The sequence below is a fragment of the Orycteropus afer genome, unplaced genomic scaffold, assembly GCF_000298275.1.
Source record: "Orycteropus afer afer isolate SDZICR_OR568_19922 unplaced genomic scaffold, OryAfe1.0 scaffold00040, whole genome shotgun sequence".
Lineage (NCBI taxonomy): Eukaryota > Metazoa > Chordata > Mammalia > Tubulidentata > Orycteropodidae > Orycteropus > Orycteropus afer.
The window spans coordinates 5,474,979-5,493,708 of NW_006921627.1; the positions used below are offsets into that span (position 1 = coordinate 5,474,979).

General features: G+C 37.4%; 1 protein-coding gene across 1 annotated transcript in view; it reads left to right on the plus strand.

The window, feature by feature from the left end:
- The window catches only part of KDM5A (lysine demethylase 5A), a 132,494-nt gene that overhangs the window by 103,340 nt on the left and 10,424 nt on the right, over positions 1-18,730 (plus strand). Inside the window, 6 exon segments of the mRNA XM_042780435.1 lie at positions 2,347-2,485; positions 6,958-7,137; positions 9,491-9,646; positions 12,173-12,724; positions 13,299-13,445; positions 17,526-17,685. Coding sequence (XP_042636369.1) covers positions 2,347-2,485; positions 6,958-7,137; positions 9,491-9,646; positions 12,173-12,724; positions 13,299-13,445; positions 17,526-17,685 — 1,334 coding nt within the window.

The window sequence follows — 18,730 nt, forward strand, 5'->3', positions numbered from 1 at the left end:
TCTTCTGTGTCTGTGTTAATTGGTTTCCCTTTTCTTTGTTGAAGAGGGTCTGTGCAATCCTTCTGCCTAGTCCGCCATCTTGCCCCGCCTCTCTGTTGCCTGTACCTCCCATGCACCTGTCTATGTCTGCCTCTTCCTCAGTTGGTTTTGCAAAATTCTTTCTTATTATGCAATATCCCATGTCTTTTCTATCACAAAGGCCATGTTTTCCAAGTATCAGTGATTATTTTTTGTTTCCAACTTTCGCATTCCAATCACCAGTAATTATCAGTGGATCTTGATTCATGTTTGATCAATTTTAAACTATAGAAGTTGGTAAAAATCTTTAACTTCTTCATCTTTGGCATTAGTGGTTGATGTTCAATTTGAATAATAGTTATATTAACTCATCTTCCTTGTAGGTATATGGATATTATCCTATGATTGACAGTGTTGTATTTCAGATAGATCTTAAAATGTTCTTTTTGATGATGTATGTGACTCTGTTCCTCTTGAATTTTCATTCCTAGTATAGTAGCCTATATGATTGTTGTATTCAAAATGGCTAGTACCAATCCATTTCAGCTCAGTAATGCGTAGGATATCAATTTTCAAGTGTTCCATTTCATTTTCGACAACTTCCAATTTTCCTTGATTTGTACTTTGTATAATCCATGTTCTGATTATTAATGGATGTTTGCAGCTGTATTGTTTCATTTTGAGTCATGCCACATCAGTAAATGAAGGTCCTGAAAGCTTTACTCTAGTCACGTCATTAAGGTTTGCTCTACTTTGAGAAGACAGCTCTTTCCCAGTCATATTTTGAGTGCCTTCCAACCCGAGGGGTTCATATTCTGGCAGTATATCACACAGTGTTCCACTGCTATTCATAAAGTTTTCACTGGCCAGTTTTTTCAGAAATTAGATTGCTAACTTCTTCCTCCCAGTCTGTCTTAGTCTGGAAGCTCTTCTGAAACTTGTCTACCATGGGTGACCCTGCTAGTATTTGAAATATTGGTGACATAGCTTCCAGATCACAGCAGCTCACAAAGCACACAAAGCATGACAGATGACTGCCTATTTTTCTAGGCAGAATTAATCACTACCTTTCTTAGTAGTGTTTCCATCATAATTTTCCTTAGTTCCTGTTTTGGTTCTTTAGTGCTGCTATAACAGAAATACCACAAGTGTATAACTTTAACAAACAGGGATTTTTGTTACAGTTTAACCCCTAAACTCTTAGAGTTTAGGGGGCTAGAAATCCAAGTTTGAAGTGCTAGCTCTAGGGGCTAGGTGACCTTGGGCTTTAGCTCTGCTTCTTGCTCCTGGCACACTGAAGCTGGAGGTGTCTCTTAAGTGGCTGCTGGATGCTGATTCTGACAAACCCAAGGTCAACAAGTAAAATGGCACAGTCCCAAAATTACCATGCAGCATGGCAGGCCACTAGTGCAAGTCCAGAAATAGTCCCAGGATCGGCATACAACATGGCAGGCCACTGAGATGAATACTTGGCCAAATGCAGGATCCAGATGTCCCGAAAAGCTTAGAGACCTTCAACACTTCTCCTTACATACTGGAAGAAGACTCCATCCCTAAGGCAGCTACTCAGCTGCTCACAGGAGATTCTGCCATGGAGTTGATTACCAGTCTTATCATAGGGAATAACTACATCCAGCTGCCCAGCTACTCAAAACCAGGCCCAGCCAAGCTGACACACAACCTTAACTACCACAGTTTCTAATATAAGTACAATGGTTTTTTGCATTCTGATTAGTTGAGGATAAGGTCTATGTTTTTGTATATCTTTGTATTATAACTATGTCTTAATGTCATTGAATTAAATGTACTTGGTCAACATTAAGGGATATCTAGTCTCTTGTTTTTTACATTGCTATCTAATTTGCATCTCTTGACAACCTCAGGTATTCTGGAAAACTAGGCTAGAGGTAGTATAGTGTAGTGAAAACAGCATGGGATCTGAAACTCATTCTGAATCCATATTTCTGTAAGGTGGCAATAAAGATAATAGCTGCTTTGCCTCTTTGAAAGGAACTTTGGTGGTGTAGTGCTTAAGGCATTTGAGTAACCAAAAGGTCAGTGGTTTGAACCCACCAGCTGCTTAATGGAAGAAAGATGGGGCAGTCTACTTTGGTAAAGATTTACAGCCATGAAAACCCAATTGGAGGTCACTGTGAGTTGGAATTGACTTGATGGCAGTGAGTGAGTTGCCTTCTTGATAGGACTGTGGTAAGAATGAAATAAAATCATGTATATGAAAGTTCTTTATACACATTCTAAAATATTAACTAAATATGGGTAGCAATTGGACTTTTCCTCATATATCTACCTATTTTTATATTCTTTTAGACCAAGGCACAGCGTGGCAAGTTTAGAAAGCATTGTGAACGAAGCTAAGAACATTCCAGCCTTTCTGCCCAATGTGTTATCCCTGAAAGAAGCTTTACAAAAGGCTCGAGAATGGACAGCCAAAGTAGAATCTATTCAGGTAAGGAAATAGTATCCTAGTATTTAGGTCATAGCTGTCTCACAGATGAATCCTTTAACTAATTCTTTGATTAAAATAACCATAATAAAATAATTATAAATCAAAACCAAACCCACTGCCATTAAGTCGATTCCAACTCATAGTGACCCCCATTGGGTTTCCGAGGTGGTAAATCTTTATGGAAGTAGATTGCCCTGTCTTCCTTCCGCAGAGTGGCTGGAGGATTTGAAGTGCCGACCTGGTTAGTAGTCAGATGCCTTACGCACTACACCATCAGAGCTCCTTAAAATAATTATAGTACTAAAAATTTACTTATTATTCCTCCCAATTTTGTAATTCAAAATAATTATCACCTATTCAAACATTAGGAGCTCTGGTGGCATAGTGCCTAAAGTATTTGACTGCTAATCAGAAGGCTGGCGATTCAGACCCACCAGTCACTCCTCAGAAGGAAGATTGGACAGTCTACTTCCGTAGTGATACTGCCTCAGAAACCCAAGGAGGGATCGCTATGAGTCACATACGACTCGACAGCAGTGAGTATTCAAAAATTACTTAAATCTGTTGACTCTCAGCCTTGAAATATGAGGGAATAAGCTATTTAACTCTTAGCAATAGGGAGTTTGTTCCATGCTGTATTATTTGCATCTTTTTTTTATGTGCATAAATTACATTTACAAGAGGCAGAAAAAACAAGTGAAGTTAACATTTATTGAATACCACAATACTTATGGTAATGTTCTAGGTGTTCCAGAAATTTAAGGTATGATTGTAAAGATGAATAGGGTATGACATTGGCCCTTAAATTGTATATTTGTAGTTGGAGACGTATGTCAGACATTGTTCAGGTTACCTAGTGCCGCTCTGACAGGAATATACCACAAATGGGATGGCCTTAACAAATAGGAGTTTATTCTCTTACAATTTGGAGGCTTTAAGTCTGAGTTCCAAGTTCCAAGCTCTAGGGGCTGGGTGAAAGCCCCTCAGCCTTAGGCTTCAGCTCTGCCTCCAGCTCCCTGCCCACTGAAGCTGGAAGCATTTCTTCACTCAGACAGCTGCTGGCTGCTGAGACTGAGAAGCCCAAGGTTGACAAGAAAAAGGCACAGTCCCAATGTTACCAAACCACACGGCAGGCCATTAATTTAAGTCCGTTATACATTCCAAGGTCAGCAGAGCATGGCAGGCTGCTGAACAATGACACGGCTACATGCAGGGTCCAAGCATGCCATAGGCTAGAGATCATTCCCCAAGGCTTCTGCTTGTATTCAGGAAGCAGACCGCATCCCTAAGACAGCTACTCAGCTGCTCACAGTAGATTCCACCATGGAGTTGATTACTAGTCTCATCATGAGGAATACTACATCCAGCTGCCCAGCCACTCAACCAGACCTAGCCAAGTTGACATGCAAACTTAACTACCAAAGTCAAATCAGAATGAACTAAGTGATACAGATGAAAGTGTGCTTGAATATATGGTTATTTCTTCTGAATTATAAAAACCATTAAAGTAAGGAGACATCATTTTCCTGCTCAGATAATGCCTGTTTCACAATTGAATTCTTTAAACCTTTAATTTTTTTTTTTGGTTGTATAGAATATACACAGAACATAAACTATTTCAGCAATTTCTCTATGTACAATTCAGTGACATTGATTATATTTTTCACATTGTACGACCTAATTTTTAGATTAAAATGATTGTAATAAAATATAGTATTAAAACTTCACTTATCCTGCCACTTGTTTTACAATTCAAAATAAATATTATCTATTCAAATAGTATTGATTAAATAAATACTCTTTACTGCAGAAGTATATGCAAAGAAAAAGGAAACCAACTTTTTTTTTTTTACCAAACTGCTGTCCTAAGAAAGAGCATACTCTAGATGTCAAGTTCTAATGACTTCTTTTACTTTTTTGTGGTTTACTTCTCTGAGACCTGCTTAGCTGCTACTGTTTCTCTTCTTTTTTTGTTTGTTTTTTGTTTTTTAAAGTTTTTTTGATTTTCACCGGGATAGCTTTTCTATTTGACCTATTTCAGCCAATTGGTTGGCCTTAAGTGTCTGATAATCTTCAGTTGGCTGTTTGTTAATTAAAGGATTGAATCGACAAGAATAGGTAGCTGTCATATGTTTCCTTCTAGTAGGAGGACTAGGAGGACTAGGAGCTCTGGTAGCATAGTGCCTAACGCACTTGACCGCTAACCAGAAGGCTGGAGGTTCAAACCCACCAGCCACTCCTTGAAAGGAAGGCTGGGCAATCTACTTCCATAGTGATACCGCCTTGGAAACCCAAGGAGGGGTCGCTGTGAGTCAGATCCTACGCAGCGGCACATAACAACAACAGTAGGAGGACTGACTTCTAGGCTCTAAGTAAGTGAACAGGTTCTGTTGACAAGCAGACTTATCTTTATGATAAATGGGTTACAGGCAAGCTGTGTCTGGGCTTAGCCAGAAGGTATTTTATAGTAAAATGGCTATACATGTAGTGGCCAGTGTATAACATATTTAAGTTATAATGAACCACATTTATGACCATCTCTTGGGGGGCATCTTATCATTAGTAATATGTACTATTATAATGTTAAAATATATTTATAAGTTTATATGTAACATTTCCAGCCCCCAAGACAGCGATCAGATTTATGAGGATACTGATCATAAAAGGCAATGATAATGAGAACTAAAAGAAAAAAGAAAATGAAGTATTCAACTTACATTAGAGCCAACTTATAACAAATTGTTGGAATTGAACCCCATCTGAAGTTGAGGACTACCTGTAGTTGAACACAAGAAGGAATAATAGTAAATCTGAGCATTCTTTTCTATTCCAGTTAGCCATCTATTCCTATCCTAGTATCATAGTGATTTAAATAAATCACTGTAATATCTAGTAAGCTTAGAACCTCCTTGTTCTTTTTAAAAATTTAGTTAGGCTTCTTGCTTATTTATTTTTCTAGATGTTTCAGTGTGTCTACCAAAGTATAAATTTACAGGCAAATGTGTCAGTTAAAACATGGGAAATAACCTTTTAGTGGAATGTTAACAGTTAGTGCTTAACATTGTACCTTGCCTTCATAAGCTGTGAATAACACTAAATGTTATGAGGATATTCAGTTTCTTATACATATGGCTGAGTATTATGCCTGCTAGAAGAAGCTTTATCTAGTAGTCAGAGGTACCACTCTGAATTACTGTACAGTTTGTAGGCTGCCCACCCACTTCAGGTGTTTTAAGTCCCTGAATAGATTACTTGCTAATGATAATCCTCTCACCTTCTGTAATGACTCAATTATTTAGTAAATTTAAAGTAGTATATAAATTCTATAACCAATAATGACTTCATTCCCTGAAATAAAATTGAAGCATTATGACTTGGAAGGAAAACAATCATTCTCCTCTGTACTTAAACTACATAAAATTGAGGTGATTATCAGAACAAAAATACTGCTTTGTAATTGTTAGAAAAATTGTGAAAGATTTCAAAATGGCAAAAGAGATTACTGGCTTTTCTTTTAGTAGGATACTGGATGTTGTCTAGCAAACCCTCTAGGATTATCTGATTGTAGAGCTGTTTGCCTTAGGTTTTTATTTTTAACTATTTTACTACTCTATCAGTTACTAAAAAAAAAAAAAAAAAGATGATAGTTAAACAAATGAATCATGTCCATAGAAAGGCAAGGAAATTTATTATAGTGGTACATGTGATTTCCACATGTGGAAAGGATGATTTTAAACATTAATTTTGTTGTACTATATGCTATTAAAAGGAGTCTTGGTGGTACATTTCTTAAGTGCTTGGCTGCTAGTCAGAGAGTTGGTAGTTTGAACCTACCCAGTGGTTCCACAGGAGAAGAGGCCTGGCGATCTGTTCCCGTAAAAATTAAAGCATAGGAAACCCTATGAGGCAATTCTGCTGTTATCCTATAGGATTGCTGTGAGTCAGAATCAGTTTACTGGCACACAACAGCAGCAACAACACATGATATTAAACAGTTTTGTTTTTATTAAAAAAAGAAAAAACAAACTCACTGCCAACTCATAGCAACCCTCCTTGGGTTTTTGAGGTGGCAGTAGATTGCCCAGTCTTCCTTCTGAGGAGTGGCTGGTGGGTTTGAACTGCCAGCCTTCTGATTAGCAGTCAGATGCCTTAGGCACTACACCATTTCCTCATTCATAACCACATTTATATATGTCTGTTCTTCAGATTGCCCTTTGAGCTGGTTTTAACATCTTAATGACTTCCTCATTAATTAGTAAAATAAAATCTTTGTCATGTTCATTTAAACATTTTAACACACACATTTTTATAGAACATTGGAAATTATATTAATTCAATAGCCGCAATTCAAGCTTAAATAGTAACACTTAATTAAAAATATGAACATTAAAATCTTTATAAAACTTTCCAACAGCGTATTGCCAGACTCCACAAGGTACCCAATTACATGAAAATATACTTTTGTTTTTCAGAGTGGGAGCAACTATGCTTACTTGGAGCAACTGGAGAGCTTGTCTGCTAAAGGACGGCCTATCCCTGTGCGTCTTGATGCACTGCCCCAAGTGGAATCACAAGTAGCAGCAGCACGAGCATGGAGAGAACGGACTGGGAGGACCTTTCTGAAGAAGAATTCTAGCCATACATTGTTACAGGTAAGGAGTAGTTTTGTTCTATATACACATAATTCAGTAGTCTCATCAGCATTTGATAATTTAGCAGCCATAGATAATAGTACTATTGGTGAGGGTTATTTTTAATTTATCTGGTGGCAGGTTTACAAGTGCTTCCTATTAGGTAGTATCATGTTACTTGAAATCCAGAGCCTTAAGCAGACTCATTTCTGGTTTGTCTTATGCTAAGTCGAGAAAAGACAATCATCCTGGATTTATTTCTACTATTATTGGACTCTGTCACTGAGAGATCTTATTTCTTAGAAGCACAAATTGAATATTCACCATCCTTTCCATCTTGAGCAGTTGAATGTAAGACTTTGGAATAAGACCGAAGACTTTGGAATAAGATTAGTCTCAGTTTGAGGACTGGCTCCCTAATTAACTAACCCTGTATCCTAAGCTAAGTTTATTTCTGACCCTCAGTTTCCCTTGTTTATAAAATGAGAATAATCCCTATTTCATAGGGTTGTTGTAAAGAATGAATGAATTAAATAACAAATGCTGGCGAGGTTGTGGAGAGATAGGGACTCTCATACACTGCTGGTGGAACTGTAAAATGATAGAACCATTGTGGAAAGCAGTATGTCGATTGCTGCAAAAGTTGGAATTAGAAATACCATTTGACCCAGCCATTCCATTACTAGGTATATACCCTAAAGAAGTGAGAGCCATAACAAGAACAGATAAATGCACACCCATGTTCATCACAGCACTATTTACAATAGCCAAAAAATGGAAACAACCCAGATGTCCATCAACTGAGGAATGGATAACCAAACTATGGTACATACACTCAGTGGAATACTATGCAATGCTAAAGAATAATGTAGAATCTGCAAAACACCGCATAACATGGATGAACTTGGAGGACATTATACTGAGTGAAATAAGTCAGTCACCAAAGAACAAATATTGTTTTAGTCCGTTATTGTAAAAGTTAAGGAGAGGTTTATCTATAGAAGGAAATTTTCTTTGTTGGTTACCAGGGGTGGGAGGGGAGGGGAGGGAACGCTGTTAGATAGACAGAGATAAGTATTGATTTGGGTGAAGAGAAGGGCAGTGTACCAAATGTGAGTGACCAATATGACAGCATTGAGGATGAGAAAGACATAGAGGAGTACATAGGAGGTACAGACAACAAATATGAACCTTTTTGTACATACAGTACTGCATTGTCAGTGAAGGCAAACATGGGTATATGGATGGGTAGATGGGTGGACAGGCTGAACTATTAGGTATGTCTATGAAATGGTCAATGTATCCAAGAACATATATAGGGTTGGCAATGGTCCTATAGGTTTATGTGAATGATCAGAATTCCCAAGTGTATAGTAGAGCTTACAAGGGGGCAAGGTTGTGGTCACAGCTTGGTCACAGCCAGCTACCCAGAGGGACCGAGTAGTTGAACCTGTGGGCTTGGGACCATAGTCGCAGGGGACATCAAGCTCAGTTGGCTTAACATACTATACAAAACATTGTTCCACCTCCTACTTTGGTGAGTAGCAACTGGGATCTTAAAAGCTAGCAAGCTGCCATCTAGATACAACAATGGGTCTCTCCTTGTCCAGAGCAGAGAAGAATGAAGAAAACCAAAATTCATGGAAACAATTAGTCCTAGTGACTGGTACACCATCAGATCTGCAGCCTATACGACTTTGAGACCAGAAGAACTAGATGGTGCCCAGCTACCACTGTCATCCACTTGGAAGGGGATCTGTGTAGGAGATCCTTGATAGAGAGGGAGAACAATATGGAACAAAACTCAGAATCATTTGGAGGGAAAAAATAAAAAAGGGGGAAGGGGACCAGGTTTGCTGGTCTGATAGAGCCTGGTGGAACCACTGAGACTATATAGGGCCCCTAGCTGCCCTTCAGGTCTGGAATTGAACCCACACTTGCAGTTTTTAGCCAAACAAAAGACAGGCAGATGAGTTGAACATTTACCTCAAGTAGATATACTCCTTGGAGAGAACAATCATGGGAGAAAGAAGGGCTCCTTATGCACAGGGAGACAGCTCAGGGCAGGAGTGCATGGAGGGATGGACACTGGGAAGAGGTTACTATGGAGAAGAAGTGGGAGGGGAGCTGTTGCATTGTGGTAAACTGTGGTCAATGACATGAGACAAAGTATATGTGAACCGCTGTATGGAAAGTGAATTTGCTCTGTAAATCTTCACCCAAATCACACACACACACACACAAAAGAATGAATTAATAAAGTCTTTAGGAGAGTTTCTGATGAGTGCTCTATAAATGATATATTTTATTATTTTCACTTTTAAGACTTTCTTGCTTTAAAACTAGAGTTCATATTTTGGTTTTATCTTTGTAGGTGCTAAGTCCCAGGACTGACATTGGTATATATGGAAGTGGTAAAAACAGGAGAAAAAAAGTAAAGGAACTAATAGAAAAAGAAAAAGATCTAGATCTTGAGCCTCTGAGTGATCTGGAGGAAGGACTGGAGGAAACCAGAGATACAGCCATGGTGGTAAGGCATCATGTAATAATGAATCTTGAGTTTACTTGGTGAATACAAAATTCTGTGAGGATATTAGCACATTGACTCTTTTATGTTTATCATTTAATCATTCTTTCCCGCCTCAGAGGAAGGAGCATCTCCGCATAGCTAACCTTCTAATCCGTAATCCAGACCTCATGCCTTTCTGGTACCTTGATCCCACAATTTCCCTCCTCACTTTCAGACATCTTCAAACATTCTCTCTGCACAGGTGCTTTCTAGCATAATTGGGACTTTTCTTCTGTAAGAAACCAAATAAAAGAATAATAATAGCAAAGATCACCTCCTCTCAGCTTTTCATTTTAATTCTTTTACTTGAACTATAGGTGGTCCTGAAGGCTTTGTCCCTGACACCCTGTTCTTAGAGGCACTTCAGATCTCATCTCCTTCCTTAACATTGCCTTAGCAACCTTGATGGGATTGACCTTTACACTTAGATCTCCATCAGTGACATCTCAACCTTTTAACCAGTATTGTATAACTAATCACAGTTAGGACATCTCACTGCAGCATCAGTTTTAGTATGTCAAAAACTGAAACTTATCACTTGTTATCTCTTTTCCCCTTAAACTCCCTTTCCCTGCCTTCTGCCCTCCCAAAAGCTTCATTTCTAACAGTTATACTTATCTTTTTCTTAGAAGTCATCTTTTAGTCCTTTCCTCTCTATCATCAGATTTATCCAGATGCTTGTGAGTACTTAAAATAATGATTTCAGGTAGGCAGCCTGGGTTCTGTTTGGGGCATTAAATAAAAAATATGTTAGACATAATGTCTGGATTTGCTTAAGTCGTATCATGTCATGGTACTGAGATGATTAAATATCAGCTGGATGATAGAACAGTTAGTTGATAATCAAAACAAAAAAGTGCTGATTAATGGGTTATATCAATATAAAAGGAAGCCTAGGATAATGTGGGAAAGTACTTTGCTTCATAACACTGTAAGGAAACCTAGGGGAAAAGGCAGTATTTAACAAGCATCTTTATACAACTGTTTTTATTTTTGCATACTTTATCTTTGATTTAATATTCATACATATTTCACATACTTTTTAATGTATTTGTAATCCAAGTATGCAAAAATTTTATTACCCAACTCAGCCCCAAAAAATTATTTGTATTTTTTTTCTCTCTCTGTTCTTTCATTTTAATAGTTGTCTAATGTTCCATCAGATTATCTGTAAGTTTCTGAAGAGATTCCAAATATTGAACATTTTGGCTGTTACTGAGTGCCCCCTATTTTAAAAAACAATGAAGTGGACTTCTTTGTGTAGCCTTCTTCTTCGAAATTATTTTCCTAGACTTGATTCTTAGAAGTAGAATTACTGGCTTAGAACTTAATAACACTTTGTAACTTTTAATTCTGTTTTGCTTTTCAAAGGGCATGTCCCAATTTAATGATATCAGTTGCTTTTTAAGATATATATCCTTTCTCTTAAGTAGCTTTCAGCAGTATAATGAGTACTCACTAAAATATGTGAAGCTGATGAGAATTATTAGAAGGACATATCTTTTTTTTTTTTTTTTCTTGAGGGGTGGAGGAATGTGTTAGGATTACTTGCTGCCTGAGTAAGTAGAAAGAAAATTAAAATGCATTTGGGCAATATATAGTAGTAGGGAATTGCATACACTAAGTAACTTGACGTGGCTGGTTCTCCCTACAAATGATCTGTTTTGAAGCCAGTGAAAATGATCTCTCGTTAAGAGTCTCCCTATCAAGCCAGTCTTGCCAGACATGTAGGACTGAAAATTAATTCAAAGTTGTTTCAGAGCAACCAGTGGTTTTAAAACAAAATACCTGAAGAATATTCATGATAATTAAATTCTGTTTGCTTTTATTTATTTTGTTGAAATTGAGTTGCTAAAAACACTCTTGTTATAATTGATTATTGAGTTTCATTATTTTACCTCCACAAGAATTGGAGGGGCCCTCTAGAAAAAACTAATGATTGATTTTATAGACCTTGTCTCGAGGGAATGAACTACATAGGGGTGAGGAACCAATATTCATTAAGTGTACATTGTGCATAGCACCAAGTTACGTGCTTTCATGTATTACCTATTTAATCCATAAAAACAACAAAATGAGGCTGATATTACCCTTATTTTTCAGAAAGCTGAAATTCAGAGAGTTTGTGTTGTGCCTCAGATCAGTAACCTTCAAGTAAAAGAGGCAAGCTTCATACCCAGATTGCTTGACTTCAGACCATGTTGTCTTTCTGTTATACCCCAGAAGAGTTCAAAATACTGTACTGATCTAAATGATCAAATACAATAACACTTTGCCCATTTCACCATTGAAGAATGTTTGTCCAAAAATTGCTAGGCTGCCTAAAATTTTAGGAAGTTGCTGACAGAACTGAGTTTTTTGTTTTTTTTTTTTAAAGGATAATTTTTTTGTCATCATGAGGCCACAATTTAGGCCAAGCCTTAAGGACTTGGTTTTTTTGGGATGTACTGAAATGACTCCTTTCAATTAAATACTTGTTGTATGCAGGTGGCAGTTTTCAAAGAACGGGAGCAAAAAGAGATTGAAGCTATGCATTCCCTCAGAGCAGCCAACCTAGCCAAGATGACAATGGTGGACCGCATAGAAGAAGTGAAATTTTGCATTTGCCGCAAGACAGCCAGTGGGTTTATGCTCCAGTGTGAGCTCTGTAAAGACTGGTTCCATAACAGCTGTGTTCCCCTTCCTAAATCAAGTTCTCAGAAAAAAGGGTCCAGCTGGCAAGCTAAAGAAGTAAAATTCCTTTGTCCTCTTTGTATGCGGTCTCGAAGGCCCAGGCTAGAGACTATCCTGTCACTTCTGGTATCCCTTCAGAAGTTGCCAGTACGGTTACCTGAAGGAGAGGCTCTACAGTGCTTGACAGAACGGGCTATGAGTTGGCAAGATAGAGCACGGCAGGCCCTAGCTACAGATGAACTGTCCTCTGCCCTGGCCAAACTGTCTGTGTTGAGCCAGCGTATGGTTGAGCAGGCAGCTCGGGAAAAAACTGAAAAGATCATCAGTGCAGAACTCCAGAAAGCAGCTGCAAATCCTGACTTACAGGCAAGTTTGATTTATATTGTTTTTGTATTTCATGGGATAGTATTTGTCAAATATCAATGGTAAATTAAATGTTTTACCAGTTGATTAGGAAGACAACAGTAACTTGCCAACAACTCTGTTATCTATAACATCTTTTTTTTACATACACCCATAGCGTTTTCTTTGGATATGTACCTATATCATTTTGGTGAAATATTACTTGGAAATACTGTTCAGGTGGACCCTGACATCATAATCAAATAATGTGATCTCTGCTAACTGCTGAGGAACTTAGCCCTTTGCAAGTTTATTACGTTTTGGTGGTGGTAAGCACATACTGGGAGCTCTGGTGGCTTAGTACCTAAGGCATCTGACTGCTAACCAGAAGGCTGGCGGTTCAAACCCACCAGCTACTCCTCGGAAGGAAGCTTGGACAATCTACTTCTATAGTGATACTGCCTCGGAAACCCAAGGAGGGGTCGCTCTGAGTTGGGTTCGATTCGATAGCAGTGAGTTTGGTTTTTTAAGCACATACTAATTACCCATGTTTGTTTAGTATGTCTTTCTGTTCATCTTATAATTATTTGTTGTTTAGGGACACTTACCTAGCTTCCAGCAGTCTGCTTTTAACCGAGTGGTTAGCAGCAGTGTATCATCTTCCCCTCGACAAACAGTGGACTATGATGATGAAGAAACAGATTCTGATGAAGACATCCGGGAGACATATGGCTATGACATGAAGGTAATTATATGTTGAAGTTTGAACAGATTATTTGCTGTCAGTATGAGCATTTTGGTAATGACACCACAGTGGTGAAGGAGCTCTGGTGGCATAGTGCCTAAGGCATTTGACTGCTAACCAGAAGGCTGGCAATTCAAACCACCAGCCACTCCTTGGCAGGAAGATTGAGCAATCTACTTCCGTAGTGATACCACCTCAGAAACCCAAGGAGGGGTTGCTATGAGTTAGCTCTGACTCGACGGTGGTGAGTTTGGTTTTTATTTAGTTTTGTTTTGTAATGGTGAAGAGGTTTTGGCAAGTTAGTTTTATTAGGATCCTATTGGCCCTTTCAGTGTCATTTCATGTCAGTTATAAGTCCGTATTTTGTCTTTTTACCTTATAATGACATCATCATCTGGGCAGAGTCCCTGCCAGGTCACAGTTAATCCATTGTTCTTTTTTATATTAATTTTAGTTGCTCTGATTAGAATTTTGCTTGTAATCAGGGAGTTCTTCCCTGATGTAAGAGACTGTCTCCACAGAGCTATGCAGAATATTTTCCCCCACTCCTTAACTGTCTTTTCTCTTTGTCTTTTGAGCTTGCAGATCAGGTAGGTATTACTCATTCTTAAGAGTGTGAACGCCATCAGAATTGAAACTTTGAAATAAAATTACGGGTCTGACTTGACGGCACATAACAACAACAATAACAACATCACAGACACTTACAACTTCAATGCTGGAAAATATCTCTCTCAAGATACAGATTTTTAATTCCAGGGGAAATTTTAGTGAAGGAATTTTCCATTATATGAATTAAAGATTTTAGAGAAGTTGACACTTTAATTAGCCTGTTGAAATAACCTTCTAAGGTGCTTGTTACCCAGAAGTTAAATACCTCTTTGTATTTATAAAGTTATATAGGATGAGCAGGAGCAGCTAAAGGGAATGCAGCCTATGCCAGGTATAAATTAGTTAGCTTTTTACTTGAATACTAGAAATGCTTGTTTGCCACTGCTTAGAAGCCTTTATTATTTATATTGTTTCCTTTCTAACACATTAAATATCAATTACTCTGGAATTGCTAAACATGGTAGACTTTGCTTGGAAGCCGATTGGTATTATGTGAAAACAAACATTGCAAATTAATATGATCTTCATTCGGGGCTATGGATCAAAACTGTGATTTGATATGGTTGTACAGAGTAGTCCTCTTTATTTAAAATGTATACGGAAGTCTTAGTTTATAGCCTCTTCTATAGTAGGAAGTACTAGTAGGATAGAAAAGTAAAATTATCTTAGAGTGTTAACAGTGCATTTGATAGAAGAGTAGAAGAATGGTGGTAAGAGTTAGGGTAGTTCAAGGTCAAATTTACCTTGATGTTGGTAAAACAAAATTATAGTCCTCAGCATTTTCCCATAGTGAAAGTATTTACTGTGTTATGAAATATTTATTTGCCAATTTATTTACAGTTGGCTTAGTGATTTTCGCCTTTATATATTGTCCTCTGATTATGACTATCACTTCAGACTTAAAATAATTTCAATTTAATGTATTTGCTTGACATACCCCCTACCGTAGCTTTAGGAAGAAGAGTAGATAGTTATGTAGTAAGATAAAATCAACCATTTATCTTAGTTACCATAACATTTAGATGTTAAGACAGATGGTGTATATTTTGTATTGTTTGATTACTTTATTTTGCATGTTATATCCTGTGATCACCACTAAAATACTTTGAGCAACAATCCAAGAAATTTATTACTTTGTGTCACTTAAGAAAATATATATTTAATGAAGCAAAAGCTGTTACAGATCTTTTGGGATTGTGATTGGGATAACTTTCGCATACCCATATGATTATTGCCTTTTAAGTCATGTTGTTTACTTTTACTGAAGCCATCCATCCATATTACAGTTTTTCTTTTTCAAATGCATAAATGTATAGAATTGCACACCATAAAGCAGTATGTAGAATAGTAGTAGCTATTATTTCTCAAGAAGTTACTTCGTATATCTTGCTAACTGCTGATGTAGAGAAAGTTAAGTTGAACACTTATATGTATATTCTTTCACTTTTTCCACCCTGGTTAGTATTTGGGTGGCTAGAGCTTTGATTGAAATAGAGTAGAGTTTGTCTGAGACTTTTGCTCACTTACTACCAGATAAGTTGGATAACATACACATTTCTCACTGAGACCATTCTTCTTTCCTACAGTTTTGCCGTTAGTGAGACTGACTTGTAATTTTCCTTCTTAGTAGCCTTTTTTAATGCTTACTATTTTTCTAGCTTTTATCCTTTACTTAAAATATTTAAAACTGTTTTTTCTTTGTAAAGTTTTGAGTTTATTCACAGGCACATACATAGAGAAAAATGCATAAATCATGACTGCGTAACTCAACAAAATATATCAAAGTGAATAGAAGTGTATAATTAACACCCAGATCAAGAAATAGAATATTAACAAGCACCCTAGAAGTACCTCAGTGTCCCCTCTTAGTTACCTCCTCTCAAAGGTAATGACCATCCTCTGTAGTCATCACTGTATACTAATTTTGCCTGCATTTGAACTTGATAAAAGTGAAATCATACATCATACTTCTTTAGGTCTGGCTTCTTTAATTCCACATTGTGAAATTCATCCATGTTTTTCTGTGACCATAGGACAACAGACTACCAGTTGGATTTGGCCCATAGGCTGTAGTTTGCCAGCCTCTGCTTTACCTGCTGCCAGGAGGGAGGAGATGGTTAGCGAAAATTAAAAGGCCAGAACAGTGAAAAGGGATTTGCTGTTTCTGTTTCATCCTCTATTGTTATCATCGCCTGAATTGCATGCTTGCAATCACAACCAGTTCCAATTTCCAGTTTCTTTCCCATACCCCTGAAACCAGCTATATTGTATTCTCTCAGAGTAGTAGAACTAACTGGTCAGCATGTCTTCCTCAGAGGTCTGAATCCCAGTCTCTCCAGAACCCCATCTCTAAACGTTTAAGTTCTAATAACTAACCCACCTCCTCTGTCTCCTCAAGCCCTAGAAATGGTAACTCTTGCCTGTGTTAGCTATCTTGGTATTACCTTGATGTTTCCCTTTTACCTTTTTAATTCTTTAATACATATTAGCCAGTTCCCTATGTTAAATTCTTTCTGTTGAAATACCTAGTGTGATTTCTTTCTGACTAGTTTATTAAAGTTGTATCTAAACCACAGCAAAAACCAAACTCACTGCCATTGAGTCAATTCTGACCCATAGTGACCCCTGTGGGGTGGGGTTTCCAAGGCAGTAAATCTTTACAGAACTAGATTGCCCCATCTTCCTTCCACAGAGCAGCTGGTGGATTTGAACCACCAGCTTCCTGGTTAGCAGTCAAATGCCTTAGGTACTGTGCTACCAAAGCTCTGTAAAGTTGTATCTACGTGAGCTTTAATAAATGAGTTCCTATGGAAACTAACTCTATAGGAACATCATCTGAGACTTCATTAGAGCTGTCAGAGTTGTATAATTTGTATATTCCTAGTCAAGGTGTTCATTGGGTTAAGTAAGAGCCACTTTAAGCTTCTGGATTTGAAAACCTTGAGTGAGAATTAAAAGGTTTGTGTCTTTAAAATGTCACATCTATACCTTTTTCCCTCTTTTAAGTCCAAGATTCCTTAACTTGTTGGTACAGGAAGCAAATGACTTAATAGTAATTTTCTTTTAGTTATATTCTTTTAGGTTTATTATGTGTTTTACTTTTTTTAGCTTTATTTTTTTCCTTCTTGACTTGAAACTGTAGTCATTACTATTTGTCTCCCCAATGGATGTTTTCTGTTTTATTTAATAGAGACACCTCTGAAGAAAATCCTGGAAATCCACTTTTGAAAAACTAGCCTTTGGAAACCCTGTGGAGCACAGTTCTACTCTGACATACATGGGGTTGCCATGAGTTGCAGTGGACTCAAGAGACAACTAGTTTTTTGTTTTAGTTTTTTATTTTAATGTCATATTTTTTACTATGTTATTATATTAGAAGCTTTTATCGGAAATCCTGCATTTAGATCCTTGTCAGAGGATAAGTTAAGTGGTTCTAATGCTAAATATCCCTTTTTGTTTCTTTTCCAGGACACGGCCAGTGTGAAATCCTCCAGTAGTCTGGAACCCAATCTTTTTTGTGATGAAGAGATTCCTATCAAATCTGAGGAGGTTGTGACTCACATGTGGACAGCACCTTCATTTTGTGCTGAACATGCTTATTCTTCTGCTTCTAAGAGTTGTTCGCAAGGTATTACCCTTTTTAAATAATATGGAGAAGAGCCTACAACAACATCAAAAAACATTGTATTAATCAAGACTATGAATCTCTTCTGAATTAAATACAAATTACTGGTCATGAAATACTAAATAGAATCTGAAAATTCTGTTTTGATTAGGAAAAGCTAGCCCTTATTTGCATTTTGTATCATTAGATGATAACCTGAAAACTACATTGAATTGTAGGATCTTAGTTAGAAAAACTTGAGAGGCTGTCTTATAAAATCCCCAATAGGTAGTCGTTTAACGTCTACTTGATTGTTACCAGTTTTTGAGGAACTTGATGATTTTTAAGAATATTCTAAGTGTTAGGAAATTCACCTTCCTTGGTGGGTGATTTCTCCATTATGTTTGCTTTCTTTTCTCCCAGTAAGAATAAGTCACACTGCTTTAGGTAACACTTCTGAAAGGTGGTAGGTATTTCTCTGTTCATAATAAAATGCAGGATTTTATGAAACAGTTTATTACTGCCTGTTCATTAGGATGAGAACCATATATGTATAAAGTGCTTAAAATTATATAACAGTTATATAGTTTATGGAGTCCTGCTGGCACAGTGGTTGAAGCACTTGGCTGTTAACTGCAAGGTTGATGGTTTGAACCCACCTGTCGCTCCATAGGAGAAAGATGTGATAGTCTGCTTCTGTATAGATTAAAAGCCTTGGAAACCCTATGGGGCAGTTCTGTTCTGTCTATACAGTTGCTGTGAGTTAGAGTCAACTCAACAGTAGTGGGTTTGGTTTTGGATTATATGTTTTAGTATTCTTAATATTGTATACTTGATATTTTGGTGTACCCTAAAATGGAGAGTGCATGGGTTAAAAAATGTCTGTCCCACTTCCACCTTCCTTGGCCGTAGGATAAAGAATTAATAATTAATTGATAAGGACCTTTTTTTTTTTTTTTTTTTAACCTAAGCCAGTATTTTTTTAACCTAAGCCAATAATAGGGAACTCTGGTGGCATAGTGCCTAAGGCATTTGACTGCTAACCAGTAGGCTGGTGGTTCAAACCCAC